The sequence below is a fragment of the Neovison vison genome, chromosome 4 (genome assembly GCF_020171115.1).
Source record: "Neovison vison isolate M4711 chromosome 4, ASM_NN_V1, whole genome shotgun sequence".
NCBI classification, from domain to species: Eukaryota; Metazoa; Chordata; class Mammalia; order Carnivora; family Mustelidae; genus Neogale; species Neogale vison.
In genome coordinates, this window is record NC_058094.1 from 82,700,658 (window position 1) to 82,726,240 (window position 25,583).

General features: G+C 36.2%; 1 protein-coding gene across 1 annotated transcript in view; it reads left to right on the forward strand.

The window, feature by feature from the left end:
* The window catches only part of PXDNL (peroxidasin like), a 212,552-nt gene that overhangs the window by 141,704 nt on the left and 45,265 nt on the right, over positions 1-25,583 (forward strand). Inside the window, exons 16-17 of the mRNA XM_044245616.1 lie at positions 19,532-19,666; positions 21,848-22,056. Of these exons, the coding sequence (XP_044101551.1) occupies positions 19,532-19,666; positions 21,848-22,056 (344 nt within the window). The remainder of the gene's footprint in view (positions 1-19,531; positions 19,667-21,847; positions 22,057-25,583) is intronic.

Here is a 25,583-nt window from a genome sequence, read left to right on the forward strand (position 1 = left end):
CCATTGGGACTTACTTGAAACTCCCTTCCAGTTAAGGAACTAAATCTGAATTTTAAACAGGTATGCTTATTTTTTCTTATTTTGTAAGGACTTCTGACCATGAATAGTCCTCAGTAGATAAGCACTTAAAGGACAATAGTAGACTAAAACATTTTATCAGCTTTTTATTTATGAGCCCAAATCCTAAATAAAATATTTTGTTTAAGTATCAGGCCTGATTTGTATGGGTTCGTACATGACCTGTCTGTGAAGACCACCTTAAAATGGCTATGGCAAAAACATTCATTAAAATATTAAAAAATAAAATGTAACCAGCAGGTTCTTTCTCAGCTTTCAAGTGGAAAAGTTAGTTTTCAGAAGCTAACAATATGATCAGTTCCCTGTCTTTCCTACTGTGAGCTAAAGATAGAAAATTGCTTTATTACAAGCTCTTGAGGAAAAAGCAGGGATTATTGGAACTAATATTTTGACTAACACATACGTTGTTTATTTGCTTTTTTATTATTTTCTTCCCAATTCATGTTCACATATATGTAGATCTCATAGTACTCAGTTATCACTGAGTTATATGGAAACACAGGCAGCATACATTCTGCTGAGGAAGGTCTTTGGGAACAGTGGGTCATCCCAGGTCCATGTGTCACACTGTCCTAGAACACACACACACAATGATGCTGCCAGTGGGGCATCTCAACACACAGTATCTGCCTTGACATGTGCAAAGGGAAAAGAACTGCAGCTTAGCCATTTCGATCACAAATCAAATATAATGAAGGCTATATTTATATTCGCCATCAAGTCTTTCCCTTTTTTTCTCAGGACTGTGGGTGGTCTGCTGAAGCCGATTTTCCTGACTGTGAGCCTGTTTATTGCCAATCTATAGAACAGATTTATTTCTCAGCCAAGTGGAGCTAAGATCCATTAGTGTCAGTACCTGCAGTAAGAAAGGCATATGTAGCCATAATTTGTTACAATCTTATATAATCTTCCCTTAGAAAATGAAGAAAGGAGCAATGGGGTAGCTATGGAATTATATTGTGACAGTCCCATTATCCAATGACATTATACTGGTGATTTAGAAGCAGGCAGGCTAACTGCCCTGAAAGTCAATTGAAGTAAGTATGGGTCTCATTAGGCAGTAATATTTTTTTTTTAAGTTTTCCAAAGCTATTTTTTTTCTCTTCTGAAAAAAAGAAAGCAATCACATAACCATGTGTTGCTTGTTTTCCAATATGTCTTGTCCTATCGTGATGTTTCCTACCATTCATATTTCTTCAGTTACTCTATGATAGTGTTTTTACCCATTGTTTACCAAATCATATCATGTCTGTTAATCTTTCCATGTCATCCCTTCCATAATTTCACCTTTTATTTTTAAATTAAACATACACTTCTGGGCACCTGGTTGGCTTAGTGGGTTAGGCCTCTGCCTTCAGCTTGGGTCATGACCTCAGGGTTCTGGGATCAAGCCCTGCATCGGGCTCTCTGCTTTGCAGGGAGCCTGCATCCCCCCAACACCCCTGCCCCCACGCCTCCTCTCTGCCTACTTGTGATTTCTTTCTCTGTCATACAAATGAATAAAATCTTAAAAAAAATAAACTTCTTTGAAAAAAATTTTGGTTGTTTCTTTTGTCCTATAATTTTCTTAATTTCTTTTTAAAAATTTCTTTAGTAAATTCTTATTTTTGAAAACTTCCTTTTTTGGTGACTTAACTTTTCTGTTTGCATGAAGATTATTGGTCCTCTTAGTATCATATCAATTACACAGACATTTGTTAGGTGACTGTGATTTATAAACCAGGACTGAGAACGAGGAGGCAAGTGCAGGTGAATTAAATGACATTTCCCCATTTAACAATCTCTCAAGTGTGATTTTAAGAATCTGTTAAGCTCTATTTCAGGAATCACGAAGTCTGTTTTGTGATTTGCCCAGTATCTGGTACAGTGTTTACAAAGTTAGGGAACGATCCAGGATTGCAAGCCTTGAAGTGTATACACACACATGTTTCAGAAGCACATGTGACCATGTGGACACATTGCAAGCTCTTTCTCAGGCCTGAGGAAGTGGGGGGACCCTGGCGGTTCCAGTTCTGAAGAGTTATTTTCATTTGCTTCATGATAAATCTGCCTCTGACTCCGTAACTAGATCTACCTACCGCAAATATTTTCCTTGCCCAAGCATGTATTTTTTGTATGGGCATCTTTGCAGCATGGGAGACAGACATACAATGATCATTGTGTCTTTTTGTGTCAGTTCCAATATGCACCTTGGGGTTTTCCAATGGCAATAGGTAATTGGTCATGAGAAAGAGGCCCAATCCCTTGGGGAGCTCTTGGGCAGGCATAGGACTTCCAGGCATTTGTGACCAGAGGACTAGGGCCATATACATCCAGACACTCAAAAATGAAAGACAGAACTATGAGTGATGAAATTTCAGAGTAAATGTGCATATGACTCAAGCCAGACTCTCACACAGGTTTTGCAAACTATAGCCTACAGGCTGGCCACTTATTCTTATAGTTTTATTGTTACACAGCCATATCCATTTAAATAAATGGTAATGCATTTGCATATTATCTGTGGTCAGTTTCCCACTATAATAGGGTTGAGTAGTTCCAGTAAAGATTCTGTGGCCTGAAAAACCAAGAATACTTATTATTCACTATGTAAGAACAAGGTTGCTTATGCCTGCTTTATGCCTGTGAATAAAAATACAATAGAAGAATGTTATCCTTTGATGAATTTCCCTAATTTCTCTCAAGACTCAGGGATGATACCACTCATTTTACACTTGTAATTTTCTCATATCAAAATGAGACAGTCACATATCAAAATATCCCTAAATAGAAGTTATGTCTTTCTTGTTGATCTTTCAAATTTTATGGATTTTATAAGGCAACAATTTAATATATGAGGTTCTATTTTTGAATAGTTCTTCATGTTCTAAAATGAATAGAATATTTCAAGTGGATCTTTTCTATATATGCCATGAAGACTTATATACTTTCTATGCCATTATCTTGTGAACTTCTGTTAGCTTTCCCAAAGACACACATTTGGCAAATAGAGAATACAAACTTTAATCTTAATTTATCTGATTAAAAAGTCTAGACTTTATCCATTGCCAGACTAGTGCAATATACAGCTATGTGTTCATTTCCTGAGACTGATGCAACAAATTACCACAAATATGGTGTCTTAAAATGACATAAATGAGTTATCTTACAGTTTTAGAGGTGAGAACTGAAATATGTCTCATTGAACTAAAATTGTGATGTCCCTTTCTCCAGGCTCCAGGGGAGAGATCCATCTCCTTGCCTTTCCAGCTTCTAGAGACAACCTGCCTGCATTTCTTGGTCTGTGCCCCTTCTCCCATCATCGGGGCCAGCAATGATGGTTGAGTTTCTAACATCATATCCTTCTGGTACTATTCTGTAGTCAACTCTCCCTGACCTACTCTTAAGTTTATTGTCACCTTGAAGGACCTGTGTGATCACAAAAGTAATCCACAGTCATCTCCCATCTCGACATCCTCAATTTACTCATATTTACAACACCTCTTGTGCTATGATAGTTAAAATATTTCCAGTTTATAGAGATTAGGGCATGCTCATCTTTGCCAGGGAAGGGGAGGTGAAAGGTGTATGGTTACTCTGCAGAACTTACTATTGTCAATATTTTCTTTTCTTTACTTCTTAAAATTATTAGTGGTGGTGTTTTGCATTGGCTTTAGAATAGGAGATTATGAGAACCATAATATAGCTCATAGAAATAAAGGCCCTGATATCAGATCACAGGGATTCTAGGTGCTCTCTCTGATTCTTTCTCTGTCACGGCCGGCATGGCAAATCGACCAGGAAAACGTGAGGGTTAAGAGGATGGTGAAAAGAAATTAAGAGACAAAGAGATGGGGGCAGGAGGGATACTGAGGATGATGTCCAACAGTGATGATTTTATTCCACATCTTACAAGCATTTATAAGGCAGACCACAATAGGAAGGGTAATACATCAGTACCTAGTCAGATGGCAGCAAGTTCTATAACAAGTTTACATTAACTACAAGCAAACCTCATGATGCCAGGTAGTCTCAGCTAAAGCCATTAGCAATACAATCAACCAGGGAGTGGATTATGGGAGGTACAGGAACAACAAGGACCAACTAAGAACTCATGACCCTGACCACATTGTTCCCTTCTGTAGGGAGAGGGTGTGGGAAGTCAGGTAGGCGAGCGCACGGCACATAGCACAGACTCTTTCTCAGTGTTACTCAACTTTCCCGTTCTTAACCCCTTGTCAAGGTGTCCCGACTTTGAAGGAGACACAGGTCAGGGCCTGGTTTGGTCCTCGTCTCCACCTGTGCCATGGCCTCCAACATTTCCCACTGTGTAGCTTTTTGCAACTTTTCCTAGTCTCATATTTCTCATCTCTAGAAGGACAATAATTATGGTATCTCATAAGTTTATTGAGAAGATTAAATTATTTGAGGCATGTCAAACTCAGCAGACTGTCAGGCAATGAAGGAGCCCCCAGTGAATGCTAGCTGTAAGAACACTTTAGAATGCCATGCTTAAGTGAATCTGCTTTAGCTTCCAGTTGTCAGTAGTGTTGATTCAGGAAAATTAAAGAAAAATATTCTGTAAGCTGGGAAGAATGTGTCTCCATGTTTTCCCTTTCCTGTTCATGGTAGCATGCCATTCATGAGAAAGGTACACTTCGGAGTGGAAGCAAAGGAGGTTGACTTTGTATTATCCAAAAGTCCTTATAGGATATGTGCAACCCAAACTATTTTTTCTCACAAAATATATATCAAAATGGAGTCAGAATAATCTATTATGGAATCTCTACTCTGTGTTAAAATTATTGAAGAACTTTGATATTAATTTATGTGACTATGAGACAATTACTTCCCACTTCATAATACAAAACACTCTGTTGTCACTATTGAAAATATATGCTTTGTGCATTTAATTAGATCAGCTGTTTGCATCACTAAGCAAATAAAATTCCCAGGAGACCTTGAATCTAAATCTTTACTTGTTGGCTTGAACTGGGTTTTCAGTTGATGTGGTTTTCTGCTTTAGTGGATAAGAAAAGCAATAATAACTTTCATCATGCAAAGTTGCTATAATACACAGAAAATATTTTTAAGTGCTTAGTAAGTTATAACAAAGACATGTGTAAGTTAATATTCATACTTATCTGATCCATAATCAAAAGCAAGAGTATTAGAAAAAGTGTGGAACTCGTGATATAACCTGGATCCTTTTCTAGGTTTACAGTAATCAACTTTGAGAACATGGACTAATTACGTGACCTGTGTAGGTTTCAGTTCCTTAAGAATGTTATTCTAGGAAAATCATAAAACATTCTAAAATATTCTTTGAAAATACTTGAGTTTGAGGCAGACATAAACTAGTTGGAATCAGTTTAGAATGATTTAAAACATTGGATTAAGTCAATAATTGCTTTTATTCTGCATAACAACAGATGCTCTTTGCAAATTTTGGATAGTTTGGTCCATATCCCTATTATTGCATTAGCTCTGAATGGTACTTTATAACCTTTTTTAGCTGGGGTAGAATTTTTTTAAGTATGACTGCTATAGTCAATGGATTAGCCAGCTCATTTTCTATTTTTAACTACCTGAGGTAACATTTGAAGCTGCAATTAAAATATGTAAACATATTGTGCTATATATAATCTTAAAATTTTTCCTTGTTGTTTTTTTCCTATCCCATTATTGGAAAATGACAGAAAAGCAACCTTAAAGAGAGCTTGATAATTTCTATAAGGGATTTGACTAATAGCCTCTTTTTAGTGACAGTTTCACTCCAAGAGAATTTCTTGGTAAATAAACCAATTCAGTAAAGAAAGCTTCTTTTCTTGTTGAACTTTTTCTTAGAAGTATTAAATAAAAATTAAAAATATAAAGAAGGGTTTTAAACATAAAATAGCTCAGAATAAACAATTTTTACATGCCATGAAAGACAAAGAAACTTAAAACCAAGGAGAAATCAGTGGCGAATGTTGTCTTGGCCCAGGAGTGATATGATACATGAATAGTGGTTCTAGGAAACAGAGGTGGGGGTTTTAATACCACTCAGGGCAAGGAGACTGCCTTTAGTTTACTGTAGGTAGAGGGCTGAAACAGAGTTCCTTGCATAAAGGCTGTTCATCTATTCAAAAGATGAAGAGAATCAGAAAAATACTTCCCAGTAGGAAAGAAGAAGTGACAAGATAGTTTCTTGACTAAACGTCAGGGGCTGATGCTGGAATAAAACAGGAAGCTTTGTGATATTCTTCTTATCTAAGCCTCTATTACACAGTAGAGAAATTTGAATTTACTCAGACACCATGATGCTGGAAAGACTAGCCAACACATGAGCATGAAAACTGCTTTTGAACACCTCAAACCACTAAGATCTTGACAAAACTTGTGTGAAATCACCATGCAAAATTTCCACGAGCCTACATATGGACTATCACAGGAAAGAAAACAGATTCCTAAGAAGTTTTTCCTGTCACATATGCACCCAAATTAAAAACTGATTGGGTAAATAAATAGCCATAAGATAACCAGCAATGAGGATAAATGAAAAGCAATAAAACAAAGCAAAGAAGGAACTGGGATCCAAAATCAAGGGTGACGAGATCAATATGAAAGATCCTGTAAGGGTACAGTTAGCATAATTAAATAAGTAAAAGAATGAATAGATGCTGTGTTAAAAGAAAAGTAAAATATAAGGGATACAGATATTTGAAAAATAAATAGAATTTTAAGTCATGTTATACAGAATTGTAGTTACTATCTCTATCTCAATAGATATGTTATACAACTAATTAGAATAAAGAATTAGTAAACTGGAAACTTGAAGAATCATTCAGCATGTAGGACTAGTACATAAAAAGAGTTAATCATAAGAAAAATTAAGATACATGGAGAAAGACTGAAAACGCCAAATATTTATTGACGTTCCAAAAGATAGAAAAAGGAATGCAGGCAAGACATGCTGGAAGAGTTAAGGGCAAAGGGTTACAGATTTGGAGAAAGGCTTGAGTCCTCAGATTTAATAAACAATGTACCCATCTACTGACTACCTAACTTAGAAAAATAAAACAAAACTGTATCTTTGAAGACTGCATGTTTAGGGTAGGCTAGGTTATGGAAATCAACCACCACAAATCTCACAGGCTGAGCTTGACAGACATTTATCCCTGACTTGTGTTAAGTGTCTGACTGAAGTTGGAAAGAATAAGAGCAAAAATTAATAAAGTGGATAGGTAAAAAAGGAGAGTAATTAATTAATATATCCAAGAGCTAGAAATAATGAAAAGATAAATTAAGCAGTATTTCTTAAAAATTATTCTTTTTATTTTTATGAAAATAATTTTGAAACTCTTAATAAATCATTTTGTAGTTGATCTTAGGATAATGAAAGACACAATGTTAAATTAGAGCCTTTTGAAATTTGAAATAGTCAAAAAATAGCTTTCAAGTAGTCTCTGGACTCTAAGTAGCAAATTCTTTAGTAAAGAACACATTGTATTATGGAATACATAAAGGAGATGAAACTCTACTCAATTTACTAGATGAAAGTAGCATACTTCTGGTAATAAACCTTGAGACAGCATCAATAAAATCATATCCTAATATATTTTTTTGGTAAGGAATGAAAAATATTTAAAGTGCTTCTCAGACAAATAATGAATAGTAATAGAATAACCCAGTGTGATTAAAGAGGGGTAATTTCAGGATTATAAGACTGAATCATTATCAATATAATGATCACAATAGAATGTCCAATTATAAAACCCATGCAATCATCTCAAAGAATGACAAAGTGACATTTGGTAAAATTGAACATGCATTCCAGATGAAAGTAATAATAGCCAAAACAACTACAGCATGATTCTTAGCATTCTGAAAATAGAAACATCTTTTTTATCCTTAGATTCACCAATTATTAATTCATTCAAGTATTAATTAAGCTAATTAATAAGCATTTATAAAATGTTTACTGTGTTCCTGCTATTTGTTTAATAAGATGCACACAGCTGATATTGTAGCGAACAATGAAACAGTAACTTAGAATGGGCAAATAACTAGCAGTTGAGTATACTATTCTATTAGAGTACCGTTCTATTATGTCTGTGGCAAACACTGCTAAACTCTTTCCGGGCTCTTTCTTGCTGAACCTGGATATGATCTCAGAATTCTGAATGTGTTTTTCATGGCAACGAGCAGTTGCTCCCGTTTGATTGGTCATGTCTTACCAGATGCGACCTCCTCATGGCCCCTCACCTACAGCTGTTCCTGTCTGGAAACCTAGGAAGGCTATATTACCAGTAGTTAATGTGGCTTTTGAATTACAATACAATACACCATATTGGGATAAGTGAAGGGATATGAGATATAAAATGGGACTGTTTTTTCTCATAATTTGAGAATTTTCATTATTTTAGAGTGTTGCCGTGAAGGGAAAATGGTAAGAGGGGGTGAAGGCGATGAGATGTCATCATTTGTGGTGGATGGTTGAGGAAGTCATGGCTGTGGGTTTTATTCACTATGTAAAGAAGGAACACAGTTTATCTGTGAACTTGCAAAAGTAGAGCATGTGGGAAATTGCATTTGGGTGGAGAGGTTCTGGAATAGTCATGGAGCAAGATGGAAGAGGTTCAGATAGAGTAACAAACCAAAATTTTTTCATAGTTTTGGAGACATCAATAAAATTTATAAGTGAAATGTTTACAGTTAAGATCAACTAGGACAATAAAAATAAAAGGCTGATCACTTACGCTGGCATAGAGAAAAGACTCTCCTATCTACTATCTGTCATCTGTCATCTATCTATCTATCTGTCATCATCTATCTTCCATCATCTCTATTTGTTATCTGTTTTACTCATCTCTATCTCATATTATTATCTCTCTTACTACAATTACAATGATATATGTAGCACGACTTCAGAGACTCAGAAGAAATCTCCATTTTTGTCAATATACTTTTATATAGTATTTTATATACTATAGTTTATGTTTTAAGTATGTTATGTCTCCTGACTGGCCCATGCTATTTTAGAGAAGAATCTGTCAATTAGTTCAATTCTTAATCCCATACTAGAGTCTACAGAAGTCTAGAAGTCGTTAAGAATCTGTGAATAATGAAATGAAAGAGTTAACAGTCTATGTCATAATCAGAATTAAAATCATGGCTTATTATTGTTATTTCCTTCAGTGCGGAATGTTACCACAGATGTATATTAGATCATTTTATGTGGTTTATAAACATGACATTCAAGAGTATTGTCTCACACAGTGACAAATGTATTTCCTTTCCTCTTTCAGTTATTTTCCATTCTTTTTCGTTTTGATATGATGAAAAGTCTCTTCTGGGAGATTCTATGTCTTTAACATCCAATACTTGTTAAGGAATCTTTTAAGCAAAAAGAGAACAATTCTTAGAGCCAGAAATTTCAAATGGTTGTTATATATGAGTAGAATTTAATAAAAAATGTTTTTTTCCAGTACTTATCGTGACTACGGAAAATATACTAAAAAGCAGTGGTATGTGTACCACTGGTATAAAAGCAGGGGGAACTTAATTGTTACTAATTTCCATGGTGTAAATATCCAAATATTAATTTCATGAAAGATTTTTCTCTCTGAATGTTTTTTTAGGTTTTTTTTTTTTTTTTTTTTAATTTACTTGACAGAGAGAGAGAGCACGAGGAGGCAGAGCATCAGGCAGAGGGAGAGGGAGAAGCAGGTTCTCTACTGAGCAGGGACCACAATGCAGGGCTCTATCCCAGGACCCTGGGATCATGACCTGAGCTGAAGGCAGATGGTTAGCCAACTGAGCCACCCAGGCACCTCTCTCTTAATTTTTTGCAAATATGTTAGTGTTCCGGGGCACCTGGGTGGCTCAGTGGGTTAAACCTCTGTCTTTGGCTCAGGTCAGGATCTCAGGATGCTGGGATTGAGCCCCACATCAGGATCTCCACTCAGCGGGGAGCTTGCTCCTCCCCTCCCCCACCTGCCTCTCTGCCTACTTGTGATCTCTGCCAAACAAATAAAACAATCTAAAAAATATATATAAGTTAGTTCTCCATGCACATGAATCTCTGATGGGTACAAACCAGTGCCTTTTCCAGTGAGGAAGTCTATTCCATTCTCCATGATGTCTGGATGTATCTTTTGCTCTTGATTCTCTGCCTTGATTTTATGGGTTTTTTTTCTTCTTTTCCTTCTAGTTCTTTTTTCTACTTTTTTGTCTTTTCACTTTTCCTTTTCCCTCCAACTGATCACAAGGTAAAATTCAAGAATTATTTTCATTAATGTATATAATTATAGAGTTCTGTATTCTGTACTATGCTTCTGAAAATTTGATGATTATTAAAACATTTTTAGTTCTCCAAAAAAATGTTAGGTGAAGTAGCTTAAATTATTTTCCTCCACTAAAGTTATAGTAGAAAGAAAAGTTCCTCCTCTTATAAAACCAAAAAGTGGATTGTATTACATATTTGTTCAAAAAGGAGAAAAAAGTGACAATTTCTTTTCCCCAGTTGCTTAGTTTTCTGTACCATTTCAGTTACTGAGGTAATGTTTCTTAAAGATAGAGCTTTATGGCTCTCCAAAATGCATAAAATTTTAATTGCAGAAGAATTTTAAAAGAAAAAAAATATGATGTCATTAAAATCTTTCAGGAAACATTTAGAGTCCTGAGATAAGCTTCCAATAAAAAGTATCTTGAGGAATTTTTCTTCCAGGTTAAGAAAATAACTTTTATTTCTGGTGTTTCAGTGACTTTACATCAACCCTAAAGTTATATTGTACAATGTTTCTGGTCTGACTAATCACACTTATGAGGTAGTATGTCCTCATTGTTTTAATTTCTTTAATAGTTATGTCATTTATTTCTCTCAAAGTGAAGCAATCATCCTGAGGCAGGATAAATTTTATTTTGTGTGAGTACACAAGGGAATTTTGCTTTTTTGAAGGACATGTTTCATATTTTCTCTATAAAAGCTACTAAATGATCACATTTATTCTAAAAATTCAGAAGAGTGTCAGAACATTTTTCCCCAAGGACACTTTTCACAAAGCACCATTCCTCAGTGTTTGTGGTAAAGGCTTTGGTTTGTTTCATTAAAATCATACCTTACTACATTATCTCTTTTTTACTTTCTGAATCAGGAAGCCTGTAGACCCCTGGAAAAAAAATTCATACCGGACCTTCTACACTGGTGTCTCTCAGAGTGATCCAGTTGAAAGTTATTATTATTATTCATTTTTCTAGAGCAGACTTTAAGTGAAACTATTGTTAAGAAATTAGATGTGGATTACATTGTCATCTTTGTGGCATTTAATCGCTCAATCCAATGTTTGCAAATCTTTTCTTTTAACTCTCTGTACATCAAAATAGTAATAAAAACATCACTTTGAACATAAGTAGACTTTGTTTACTCTTATTGGTCCATATATGGTTTGTTTTGCAGTAATAAAAAAAGGTTAGAAGCTAAATTTAATTACACAGGGTTAAATGTTTCATTATCAAAACTAAGAGACTATTTATAAGATGGATTTCACATTTGTTCTGGGAAGTACACACTAATGCAGTACTTAGGTTGAAGTTATGGTCAGAAGCACCTAGAGTTTTTCTAGTTTCCACACTCAACAGAAAGGAGGTTGGTATACACTGTTGTCAGTCTAAGGAGCAGTGCGGATCAGATGCCATCTCAGATTATAGAATTCTATTTTTTTAAAGGATTTTATTTATTTATTTGAAAAAGAGAGAGAGATAGCACAGAAGTAAGTGGAGGGCCAGAGAGAGAGGGAGAGGGATAGGGAGAAACAGACTCCATGCTGAGCAGGGAGTCCAGTGCTGGGCTCAAACCCAGGACCCTGGGATCATGACCTGAGCTGACGGCAGACGCTTAGCCAACTGAGCCACCCAGGTGCCCCGGGATTTTATAAGTCTTTACAGTCATAACTGATTCAGGATCATCAAGCCCAATGCTCAAGAAGGAATTCTTGCTTTTTCTTTTTAAGTGCAAAAGGTGTTTTTATTATTGTACATGGTAAGACCTGTGGGTAGAAAAGCTGTACTGAGATGGTGAGGAGTGACTGATTGTATACTTTTTAGTTAGTGGAAGTTGGGGATAACCTAAATCTTTTTTTTTTTTTTTTTTAAAGGTTTTATTTATTTATTTGACAGAGAGAGATCACAAATAGATGGAGAGGCAGGCAGGCAGAGAGAGAGAGAGGGAAGCAGGCCCCCTGCTGAGCAGAGAGCCCGATGCGGGACTCGATCCCAGGACCCTGAGATCATGGCCTGAGCTGAAGGCAGCGGCTTAACCCACTGAGCCACCCAGGCGCCCCAAGGGGATAACCTAAATCTTTAAGGAATTTGGAGGCAAGTCTTTTAGGATCTTTGGGGGTTAGCTGCTCTTAAGATAAGGTTACTTTTAGTCTTTTGTTTTCCTAACTCACTTCTATTACTTTTAGTCTTTAATAAAACATAAGCATTGAAGCACTAAAGCAGCCATGAGTTCCTTGAGGAATGTTATATTCTGCATGTTTCAGATATTTATTAGTGGGCTGCAAGCTTTTAGGAAATTTAATTTAAGCTACATTTTTTCCCCTTTGTTTTCCTCATCAATACCATGCCACCTTTATGTTGGATTACTATTTTCAAGTATGGAATAAATGCTTAGTATTAGCTTTGGGGATGAAATCTAAGAAGAGAATTGACATACTGAAGGAATTAAATGTAAAAGCTGCTTTATATTCCTACTAGGGACTAATTATAACCAAAGAAGAGGTATAATGTCTATAGTTTTAAAAATTAAAAAAAAGTAGAGCTAACATTCTCCTAGTACCGTAGACGAATCAGTAAAAAATGTTTGAGAAATCATTTTTTCCAGACTTCCCTCTAATTAGTCTGGAACTCATTATTGTTACTGTTTAAAACAGAAGCCATATATGATTAATAAGTTACTCAATATGGTACCTGTACTAACTACCTTTAAAAAGCTCTTAATATTTCTTGGAGCTATGTGGTGAGCCACAACAAAAGCAGTAAGTTATAATAAGGATAAAAATGGTTAACGTTTCGCTGAATTGGTTAAGAGATGAAAAAACCAAATCAGTATCAAAGGATTGAAATTAACAAAACCAAGATTACCCTATCTTGGAAAGTTCAATGTTCTAATTTTTAAAAATATATTATTTATTTATTTGACAGAGAGAGAGAGAGAGAGATCACAAGTAGTCAGAGCAGCAGGCAGAGAGAGAGGGGGAAGCAGAGAGCCTAATGCGGGGCTCGATTCCAGGACCCATGACCTGAGCTGAAGGCAGAGGCTTAACCCACTGAGACACCCAGGTGTACCGGATGTTCTAATTTTTAAAACCTCAAATTAACATTTCTTGTGTGACCTCTTAACAATTCACAGACATTAATTTCACCTTAACTTTCTGATTTGCATTTACCATTATTTATCATAAGCTGTATAATGTCATTTTAACCATTCAGTATGCAATATCTCTATTACTGAGTCTAAGAAATTAATTTAATGGTAAATTCAAGGACTAGCAGAATCACATTACATTAAAAAAATGAGAACAGGACAATGAACATTTTGGCAGGAAAACTGTTTTAGAAATTAGGAGTGACTTTTGTATGGAATTATGGGAGCTGATAATTATGTTAGATTCCTAGTGCTGCTGTAACCAAGTACCACAAACTAGGCGGCTGAAGACAACTGCAACTTATTGTCTCACAGTTCTAGAGGTCAGAAGTCTGAATTTAAAGTGTCAGCAGGACCGTGATCCCTCCAATACCTACAAGGGCGAACTGTTCACCTCTTAGCTTCTGATTGTTTGCCGGCAATCCTTGGCATTCCTTGGCTTGCTGCTGTAGCACACAGTCTTTGCCTCTGCCATCACATGGAGTTCTCACTGTGCATCTGTGTCCATATTTTCCTCTTCGTATAAAGATAGCAGTTGTATTCCTATTGGATTTAAGTCCACCTGCTGATCTCATCTGCACTTGATTACATCTGCAAAGACCCTACTTTCTTTTTTTTTTTTTTTGAAGATTTTATTTATTTATTTGACAGAGAGAGATCACAAGCAGGCAGAGAGGCAGGCAGAGAGAGAGGAGGAAGCAGGCTCCCCGCTGAGCAGAGAGCCCGATGCGGGACTCGATCCCACGACCCTGGGATCATGACCTGAGCTGAAGGCAGCGGCTTAACCCACTGAGCCACCCAGGCGCCCCAAGACCCTACTTTCAAATTATACCACAATCTCAGGTCCTGGGTCTTTCTTTGAGGACATAATTCAATCCAGAGCAACAATTAAAATTTACGTTTAAGTAACAAATTTTTAAATTTATTTTATTGAAACTATAGAGCAGGGGACACAGCAATTAAGAGGAATCAAATGGTATGGTAAACTATGGTAGATGTTATGACGTTAAATGGGAAGGACACTTTTTAAAAAATCTGGACACATGTTCTTGAAATCAAACCTAGTATTCAAAAGTCCTGAGGCCCATGGAGTTTTTCTGAGAACATACAAATAGGGAACACAGAATACTAATTAATTTACTAATTAATTAGGAGTGACTTTTGTATGGAATTATGGGAGCTGATAATTAGGGGCCAGTTCTATGTGGACATTTAAAAAACACAAAAACAAAAACAATGACAGTATGAAAAAAAGAACTTTTATAAGATATTATCTTATATACATATAGATAAAAACTTATTTATTTATTTCTTTATCTGAGAAAGAATGAGAGAGAGCGGGAGAGTGCCAGCAGGGGGAACAGCAGAAGACCCCCCACTGAGTGGGGAGCCTGATGTCAGGCTCAGTTGCAGGACCCGGAGATCATGACCTGAGCTAAAGGCAGATGTTAAACGAACTGAGCCAGCCAGGGGCCCCTAGATAAAAACTTCTAAACAAAGGATTAAAAATCCAGGTCGAGGGCGCCTGGGTGGCTCAGTGGGTTAAAGCCTCTGCCTTCGGCTCAGGTCGTGATCCCAGGGTCCCGGGATTGAGCTCCACATCCGACTCTCTGCTCTGCAGGGAGCCTGCTTCCTCCTCTCTCTCTCTCTCTCTGCCTGCCTCTCTGCCTACTTGTGATCTCTGTCTCTCAAATAAATAAATAAAAATCTTAAAAAAAAAAAATCCAGGTCGAACAATGTATGTATTAAACATGATGAAAATAGGTTTATTCTGCTAATGTAATTGGTCCAACATTTTTAAAGTATTGATAGAATTTATGTCATGAAGATTAAAAGGAAAAAGAAATGATAATTTCAATGTTTGTAGAAAAAAACATTCTAGGTAAAATGCAGCAACCCTCTTGATTTTCAGAAAAGCTCTTAGTAGTATTCTAGGAAAGTGGAACACCCTGATTTAATAAAGAGAAGCTCAAAAAAAAAAAACCTATTGGAATTGATTAAATGTTAAAAGCATCTCATTTAAACATATGAATAAGACAAGAATGACAACTATGATTAATATTCAAAGTTGTATTGAAAATCATAATGAGGCAATAAAATAAGAAAGAAATAATACTGGAAAGGATCAGATAAAATTGTCATAATTACTTTTTTGCAAATTGTGTACATAGTAAACTAAGAGGAATGTTAAGAAAAGTCAAATTGCAATACCAAATGAGAAGAAAAGATTAACAAAAGCTACGCAACATTTTAGGAAGAAAATCTCAGAACTTTCTGGTTACTGAAGAGAACTTAAGAAATGGAAATAAGGATTTTGTTCAGGAGAAATAAAATTCAATAATTCAAATGTGTCAGTATTCCCCTACAATTATGTATTTATTGTGATTCTAATTAAGATATTAATAGTTCTTTGTTGTGGCATCAACAGGCTTATTTTAAAATTAACCTGGTAGAGAAAATAGCCAGGAAGAATCTAATTGAGTGATTTGATGTTTCAGTTAGCAATACTTATTATACAGTTTTTAGTAATTAATATAGTGTGATATTGATTCAAGAATAGACAAATAGACTGATAGAATAGAATAGAAAGCCATGCACAAAAAATGTGCTCCTGTGTGGAATCATGATATTTGAAAGTAGTGCAAGACAAATTAGGGAGAAATGAGAAGTGGTGCAGTAAAAATTGGCTCTTCATGGATAAAAATGAGTATGGATTCCTATCTCACATCATATATGAAAATCAATTCCAAATAGATGAGAGACTTAAATCTGAGAGGCAGAAGTTTAAAACTTTTAAAATATAAAGAATTTTTACAACATTGGGGAAGAAAGGTTTTTTTTTTACATTAAATTTAAAAAACTATAAAAAATTGATAAAACTGACTTTAAGATGAAGACAATATTTTCATCAAAATCTAATAATGAGAATAATTAATATAAAGTGTTGCTGCAATTTACCTGGAATGTTTTTTTCTACAAACATTGAAAGTATCATTTCTTTTTCCTTTTAATCTTCATTACATAAATTCTATCAATAATTAATATAATTAATAACATTAATGTAATAATTAATGTAATTAATAATTAATATAATTAATGACAGTGGCTCAGTCAGTTAAGCATCTGACTTGATTTTGGCTGCGGTCAATGATCTCAGGGTTCTGGGATCAAGTCCCAGTTGTACTCTGCACTCAGTGGGGAGTCTTCTTTTTTTTTTGACTTAAAACAAAATCCCAATTTGAGGAATACATTTGAACATAAATAACAGTGCATTAGCATCCAGAATATGTACAGAACTCCTAAAGTAAGACAGTAAAACATAGCCCAAAAGATAAGTTGTAAAAAGACATGGTATAAATAGGTATTTTACCTATATTTAAAAAAGGATGCCCAATCAATATATCAGATGCTCAACTAAGTAATCTGGATAATGAAAAATCATAGTGAAACACTATTTCACACCCATCAAATTAGCACAAATTTTACTAAATAGGCATATTTTCAAGTTAGTCTTAGAGAAATAATGAGTGGTCATCTGATATTAAATCTCTTAACATGGCCTCCTACAGAACTATGAGACTGATGAAGAAGACACACAAAATAACACATGACTCATATATTCAGAATTAGTAGGAGACAAGAATGGCATGAATTTCAAATTACTTTAAGTTTGAAAATAATCACCAAGTTCCAACAGAGCTGCTGTTGAAGCTCCGCTTCCACAGCAAGTCTGTGAGCATGGAGAGAAGGATGGAGAAATTTAAAAGTCTTTGTGGGCAAAAGGGGATCAGGGCATATAGATGAACTATGAGAAAAAAGAAATCTCTCTAGAAGGACATGGTTCAACAATAAGAGTTAAATCACCAAATGTAGCTCTGGAACCTGGGAGTCTATGACCCCAGTCACAGGGCTGAAAGTAACCAGAGGTAGCCATGTCTTGGTGACAGAAGATAACTAGAGAGGGGACAGCACCCCTTCTATACATAGAAGCCAAGCATAATGAAGTGAAGAATGCTGTAGGAATGAAAGAGAAATAAAAGCCACCAGTGCCTGCTGTCTCCCATTGTCACCAATACTTCAATCAAAGATGCTGTACTTTGCGTCAGTGACAGAAGATTATGCTACTGAACTAGAAATCATTTCATGAAATACCTAGGAATAAAAAAGAGAGAGAGAGAGAGAGAGAGAAAGCTTATTTCAAATAAAGCTATGTAGCAAGAAAACAAAAATGCAAATCATAAAAATTTCAGAGAAAAATTCTCCCAGAGGAAAAAAATTGAAACAGAAGGAATCTATAATATGACACTTGAATCTGAATTAAATAAGCACTCAAACACTCAAACAAGTACTTGAGATATTAAAAAAAAAAAAACAGCTATCTTCAGAAATTAAGAAAAGAAATGCAGGGGGAGGAGAAGGAGCACTAGGGGGAAGGTGGAGAGGGGACGAGGGGGAGGGGAAGGAAGGAGGATGTGGGGGAAGGGGCAGAAGGGCAATAGCAATGAGATTTGACTAAACAAAAAAACTGAAGAATAAATTCCATATGACAAAGACACTATCCATTAAAACTGAAGATGCATCACAGAGAACTTCTCTATGCTCATTGTAAGAGTATGAACTATACATATATTTTGGACAGCAGTTTGGCATTATCTATTAGTGTCTAAGGTGTCATGCTCCCACATTCAGCTTTAGCATCAGCATATTCTAGAGCAGGGATCTGCAAATCATAGCCCACTGACCAAATCTAACTACCTGATTTTGTAAGTAAAAGTTTATTGTAACAAAACTGTGTCCCTTTTTTTTTTTAATGTGTTGTCTTTGGCTGCTTTTGTGAAAAGGGAAGAGTTGAGTAATTGCAAAATGGAGCCCACAATGCTGAAAATATTTATAACTTTATCATTTGTTGTAAAAATTTGCTGATGGCTAGCCTAGAAAGACCTTTGTCTGTATGAAGAAACATGTATGAGAAAGTTTATAGTTAAAAACTGAAAACACCAGTAAAACAGACAACTAAATTGGGGAGTATTCAACGGGCTACTATAGAGCAGAGAAAAGGAAGCAGATGTGTACAACAATAGGAATGAATCTCTCCAAATAAACTGTTGAGTGAAACAAAGGAAGTATAAACATGATGTTTCCAACTGTGTCAAGGTTAAAGCATATGCAGCTGAACTTAATGGAGTCTATGGGATCATACACATAAAATAAAATGTAAAAGTAACATATGGAACAGGTCAAGTTGTTCACTTGCTTATCCTTAGGGACAGGGAGAAAACAGTCTCAGCTGCTCTCACAAGGAGTTTCATGGGTACTGATCTTATTTGCTTTCTTTAAATGGATGGTGTGTCCAAAGATATTTACTTAATTGTCATTTGCATAATGACTTTTTTTAATTAAAAAAAAAATCACTTCAGGTTCCAAATCAATTATCATCAGCTTTTTAGCAAGAGCAAAATTATCGAACACATTATATTATTTCCTCAAATTATTTTTTCACTCTGTTTAATCTACATACCATATACACTGACACGGACAATTTTTTTTCATTTGTATAAACAAAGGCTTGGAAACTTTATTGACAGGATAATGGTTAAATGCAATGACAAAGTAGGAAGAAAAACTTTTCTTGAAATTATGTTTAAATAATGGCAAAAGGTTTTAGATATAGGTATGAAACTCTCCATGACACAGACATTTTTAATACTTAGTTTAATTATTACATGTTTCTGAAAGAATTAGTTGGATATAGATCTACATACACATACACACACTCACTATTATATTCCATATACTTACAGAGTATAAAGAAGAACACAGTGGATGTTACATGACTAGAGTTAAACGCTCTTGGTTAGGTCATTGCTCTGTTCCCTGGTCAGCTAGGTGATCTCTAAATTATTCCATCATCTCAAAGTTGTTACTTGTAAAATGGGAATAATAATAATCTCTTTCTTTTTAGTGTGTATAACTTAAAAAATGCTCTGTAGTCATTTGTATAAATAGTACTATCATTGTCATTTTCACAGTCCAGCATGTGATGTCTGTACATCTTTGTTTCAGGTTGTATAGCACACCAGGCAACATTGACTTCTGGCCTGCCCTCATGGTTGAAGATCTGATCCCTGGCACAAGAGTGGGACCAACACTTATGTGCCTGCTTGTTACCCAGTTTCAGCGGTTAAGAGATGGAGATAGGTAAAGATTTGTCTTCTATTTGTCAAAGATAATGAAATAAGTTTTTTTGCCCCCAAATATAGGTGTACAATAACATTAAAAGTGTGATTCCATGCTTTCTATGATTTAAAATATTTTGAATATGAGCAATAACAAATAGTAGCTGGTCACAGAATTTTTCTGACTACTGATACCAGATAACATTCCTTTTTATAAATTTTTATGAATCTTTGTAAAAAAAATAAGAAATAGACTGTCTAGAAAAGGCATAGAAGTCAGTGGTTGAAAGGATGCACTAGACTCATTACGATGTGTTTAAATCTGGGCACCCCTACTTGCAACTATTTAACTTTAAGACACATAGCACCTGAAACCTGTTGCCTCATCTGTAAAGTCTGATTAACAGTAGTACCTAGGGCTCATAAATTGTGGCAACTGTAAATGATGTTGGCAGTGACAGCTGGCCTGCAGCTCTGTGCCTTCATCTTCATGGAAGATTTGTTGACCCAATACCAGACCTCCTGGCAAAATCTGTGCTAAGGCATTTACTAGTGGAATGATAACTGGGAATTCTTCCTAAAAATCTCTTGGTTTGTCTAAAGTGTTTATTGTAACTCAACTTGAATTTATGAAATTATGGCAGACAGCTGGAAGGAGATGTAAGTTCATGTAATATCTTTCTTGCAAGGCTAACCAAGTAAAAAAACTAAGAAAACTGAAAAACTAATCAGCCCCCACTGGGTTGTCATAGGACACACTATTAGCTCTCTTGTCTTACTTGAACCAAATGTGTTCCAAGTACTCGCTGTATCTTCTGAATCATCAGTATCGTCTTGAGTAAGGGCTAGGATTCTTGTGAACCTGTTTGACAATTCGACCTTTTGTATTATTGCATAGGTGATATATATATATATGTCCTATATATATCTCATATATAGGACTTAAAACACTGCCTAGAACTTAGTTTTTAATTAAAGTTCTACTAAAAATTATTCTTTACTTAAAATTTTTCTTCTCAATCTATTCTACTTATGAATTATATTATAAAGAAAGTAGGAACAGCTTTAATTCCTTTTATTGCACATTGGCAAGCATTCATAGTACAATATTTCATTTTTATTTTTATAAATTAGTTTTAGCACTCTGGATTTATTGCAACACATAGTTGGGCTAATATGTTTAATTGATAATAATTTAAGAATATATGTAGTTAAAAACTAAACAAATTTGGGAAAGCTTTTGTTTTTTGGAGTCAACTGTCTTCCCCATTTGTATTAGTTTACTAGGGCTACCATAACAAAGTCCAAAGACTGGGTGACATAGACAACAAATGTATTGTCTCGCAGTTCTGGAGTCTAGATCAGGGTTGGGAGTGTTGGTCCCTACTGAGGCCTCTCTCCTTGTCTTATAGATGGTCAGCTTCTCTCTTTCTCTCCAAATGGTCTTCCCCCTGTACTTGTCTGTGTCCATATTTTATGACCTTAATTCCCCCACGACACTCTAATGACTTATTTTGACTTACCTACCTCTTTAATGGACCTATCTCAAAATAAAGTCACATTCTGAAGTACTGGGGGGCTAGGATTTCAGAATATGAATTTTGAGGGGTCACAAGTCAGCCCATATACCATGAGTGGCAACAGTGTTTTCCTTTCTATCATGTGTTGTATGCCTACATGAGAAAAGTGTTTGGCATATGGTACTGAAATATTTCCTGAAGGAATGACCAAAGGTTCACTTTAATAGTGTTTTCTTTTAATTATATCATTTCATTTGAAACTAAATGTGTTCATTCTAATTAGCCAATAGATATAATAAACTAGTGTGTATTAATAATTACAAAGCAACATTTCCCTTTTAGGCAAACATGTCAATGTTAAATTGTTTAGGTAATTCCTAAGGCCCATTTATAGAATTTTAGATTAGAAGCTGTGCTTTTTAAAAACCTTTTAAAACTTTACAAAGCTTTAGTTTGAATCATTTTGTAAAACTTGAATAGAAAGTGATAGTTCAAAGCCATGGGATTTAAGAACTTTATACAAATTGGAGGCAATTCAAACATGCTTAGTTGGAGAACAAACATAATCCTTTCCATATGCTTCTCTTTTGCTGAGCTCCTTGCTATTATCACTGCTCTGCACACAGCTCAGTGCAGTGTTCTGCCGGAGACCTCACTCTGCACCTCTCCTTGCTGATCCCCAGGTTCTGGTATGAGAACCCCGGGGTGTTCACTCCAGCACAGCTCACTCAGCTGAAGCAGGCATCACTGGGCCGCGTGCTCTGTGACAATGGTGACAACATCCAGCAAGTCCAGGCTGATGTCTTCGTGAAGGCACGGTACCCGCAGGATTACCTGAGCTGCAGTGAGATACCGCAGGTCGATCTGCGAGTGTGGCAAGACTGCTGTGAAGGTCAGTGAGGATACCATTGCCCTGTCTGGATCTGCATGAGTGCGTGTCTGTGTGATTTCTAACTCCTTCAACAAAGGTGCATGGAGGAAAACACACGAGAGCAGATCTTCTTCCTTTTAGGAATCAGACGGACTTTGGAGAAGACAATGGGAAGACCAAAGGTTCCACCTCCCAGCCTCCTCCATTTGGGTCCAGTCTCCTCAGACTGAGTGGTCGGAGGGGTTTGACAGGAAGGGAGGGGCCCAGCAGAGTGGGGCAGGGAGTGGGGGAGGCCTGGGAGAGCAAGAAGGGCCCAGCGGAATGGGCTGGGCCTTGGTGATGAATTTGGTCTCATTCTCCCTGCCCTTCAGATGACTATGCCAAACGTCAAACTCCAGTAATTTGGTACTGTATATATCTGCTTCCTGGGGGTCAGCTAACCACAAAGAGGAGAAAAAAAATCATAGTAGCTCAGTTAACTTAGACTATTTAGTCTCCATATGATGTTGCACCCATGCTCATTGGAAATTTGGGGATGTCTTGATAGAGTTAGAGAACTTTCTCTAGTGATACAACGTAATTTGCCACATCTGCCATATCACCTTTTATGAGCTAAACTCTACCTAAGGTGCTTTGTATGCATCTAGTTTGCCACCACATTACCTTGTAAGAAATATGGCTCTATTCTCCTTTAATAAAAGAAGAGAATATGGCTTAAAAGTGTCAGATAACTTGGAGTAAGTGGTAACCTATGGCTAGGGAAAGGATCTATGTCAGCTGACCCCTAAAAATGAACCAAGAGCTTGATGGTTCTGAGAAGAACATGCTATGGTTCCACATATGAGCATGATACCACACTTGTGTCTCTTCTGCCTTTACCAACACATGGGCCACGGTGGCCTCATGCCTGCCACGTTTAGAGGCTATGAACATGGGGGAGCTCTGATGTTCTCTAAGAAGAAAAACGCAGCTGCAATCATAGAAATAGTAGTTGGCATTCACAGGAGAGGGGATGTTATTAGCCCCCAAACATTCCTGAGTGGGAAAAGCAAGTTCTAGAAATAGGAGAGAATGTTGAACCAAAAACACAGTGACATCTGAGTTGCAGTTTCCTTTTTTCTCTATGGTGGGTTTTATGGGACAGAGAAGAAAGTCATTTAGTACTATGAGGATGAGGTATACTTTTCCTCACCTCAAATTCTTGGTGAATTATGGCCAGAAATAATTAAATATTTCCATATCTCCAAAATGAGACTCATAGAGGCAATGTGAAAAACAAGATGAATGGCAAGTAGTAACACTCCTTTTGCTTTTTCTGCAGTCTTCAGACTGGGCATTGAGCCCACTAAGTGGAGGAAAAAATAGATGGGATGGCAGGGTGTGGGCCACGATGAAAATAGCTGTGCTCTGGATGGAAGCAATGATTCAAGTCCAGGAAGCAAAAGCTGTGGTCCCATTGTGCCCACATGTGCCTTTTCTAGGTGCTCACACCACCAACCCTGTGGTAGGTGATTCATATATAACACCTACTGACCTCATAATCTCTATGAGTCTTTCAAGGTAGGTATCATTGTCCCCACTTCACATATGAGGAAAATGAGATTCCTGGATAATAACTACATATTCTGAGGTCCCCCAGCTGTGATTGAAACCTATATATAGTCAACCTGAAAGCCTCAGCTCTTTTCTCTGTGTGCACAGTCTCCTTTGAGCACATGTCCCCGTAGGACAGGGGCATGGCACAGATAGTGAGCAGCCACCAAATGAAGGCACCCAGCCTCTTCTACCCTCCTTCTCCTTCAGTCCTGTGGCTCCAATGTACTATCAAATTCAGACATCTCAGGACCCAGAGGAAAAATCCTCTCATTACTTAAATTGTAATGCATTTTTTATTGGTGATATTTGTTTTGGAAAATGCATGGGAAAGATTTAACAGGCAAGGGGAGGAGGGAATCTTAAATATGTGAAGCATTCTTATTATTAAGAGTCTAATTTGTAAAAAAAAAAAAAAAGAGTCTAATTTGTGGTCTTGAGGAATAATAAAAATTCTTTTTCTTTGGTAGTGTCTCAAAAAATAAAACAAAACAAAGACCCCTGGAAATTAATTTACAAAGAAGTTGGATAGAAAAATGAAGTGTCTTCTTTAATGGCACCGTCATTCTCAAAATCATGTTTGGCTACATGGCAGCCTATGTCTTCCTTAATACAGTGCTCAGAAGTCATTTTGGGAACAAAATCACCTAAAGATACAAATGCACCTCAGGATACAAATAAATCATACTAAAAGGAATCTGAACATGTCTATAATGAGAACCATTGTAAGCAGTGCAGATTTTATATTTCTTTGTACTTTCTGACCAAAAGTATCTTTTTTCCAGAAAACCTAATTAAAAGACATTCTTTAAACTGAAAGACTTTATTTTTTAAAAGATTTTATTTATTTGAGGTGAGAGTGAGTGAGCAAGAGAACACGGGTGAGGGGAGGGAGGGGGAGAGAGAAGCAGACCCCTCACTGTGCAGGGAGCTTGATGCGGGGCTCTATCTCAGGACCACAGGATCATGATCTGAAGAGAAGGCAGATGCTTAACTGACTGAGCCACCCAGGTGCCCCTAAAATGAGAGACTATGAATAAAGATAGTTAGTAACTACTCAAAAGTGGACCACTTATTTATGGCACAGACTTTCTTATACCTCCCAATTAACAGCAGCATGCAATTACTTAGGGGCAGATAGAATGATTCATATCCTTTGTAGATTGTTGGTCTGTAATTTTCCTTAGCTGGCACATCATAGTTGTCCAAATTAACTGGAGCCAGAAATTCTTGTATTAGCCACATAGTGTCCACAGCTCAAATCTGAGTTGTTACTTTCTTAAAGCATTAAGGGAAGTATTGAATGGAGGTATTAATGGATGCATTAAAGGACCTAGAAATCACTGTCTTTACTAATCACTATACTTATCTTACCCATGTTCCCATTCCTGTTAAAGAATTCTTCACCATTCTATGATAATCTCATTCTTAAGTGATTTAATTGTTTTAACTTTCATTGTCTTAGAGAAAAACATAGAGCTTGATTTGGAATTTAATAGCTACTCCAAGCAATCTTAGTGTCTTATCTTTATTATAAAGAAAGGTATTATCAATCTGACTCTCAACTAAACTGTATATGTCATTTTTTTATTTTTTATTTTTTAAAGAATTTATTTATTTGACAGAGAGAGATCACAAGTAAGGAAAGAGGCAGGCAGAGAGAGAGAGAGGAGGAAGCAGGCTCCCCGCTGAGCAGAGAGCCTGATGCAGGACTCAATTCGAGGACCCTGAGATCATGACCTGAGCTGAAGGCAGAGGCTTAACCCACTGAGCCACCCAGGCGCCCTGTATATGTTATTTTTAAAGAAGAATTTTTTTCAAGACTATTTCTTCAGTTCTGTTTCCCATAAATAGTAGCCTGCTTGTTAGTACTGATTATCAGAAGTTCCAAATTTAAATTTAACAACAAAAATTCTCTCTTAAATGCATAAATACATTGAAATGAACTCTTAATC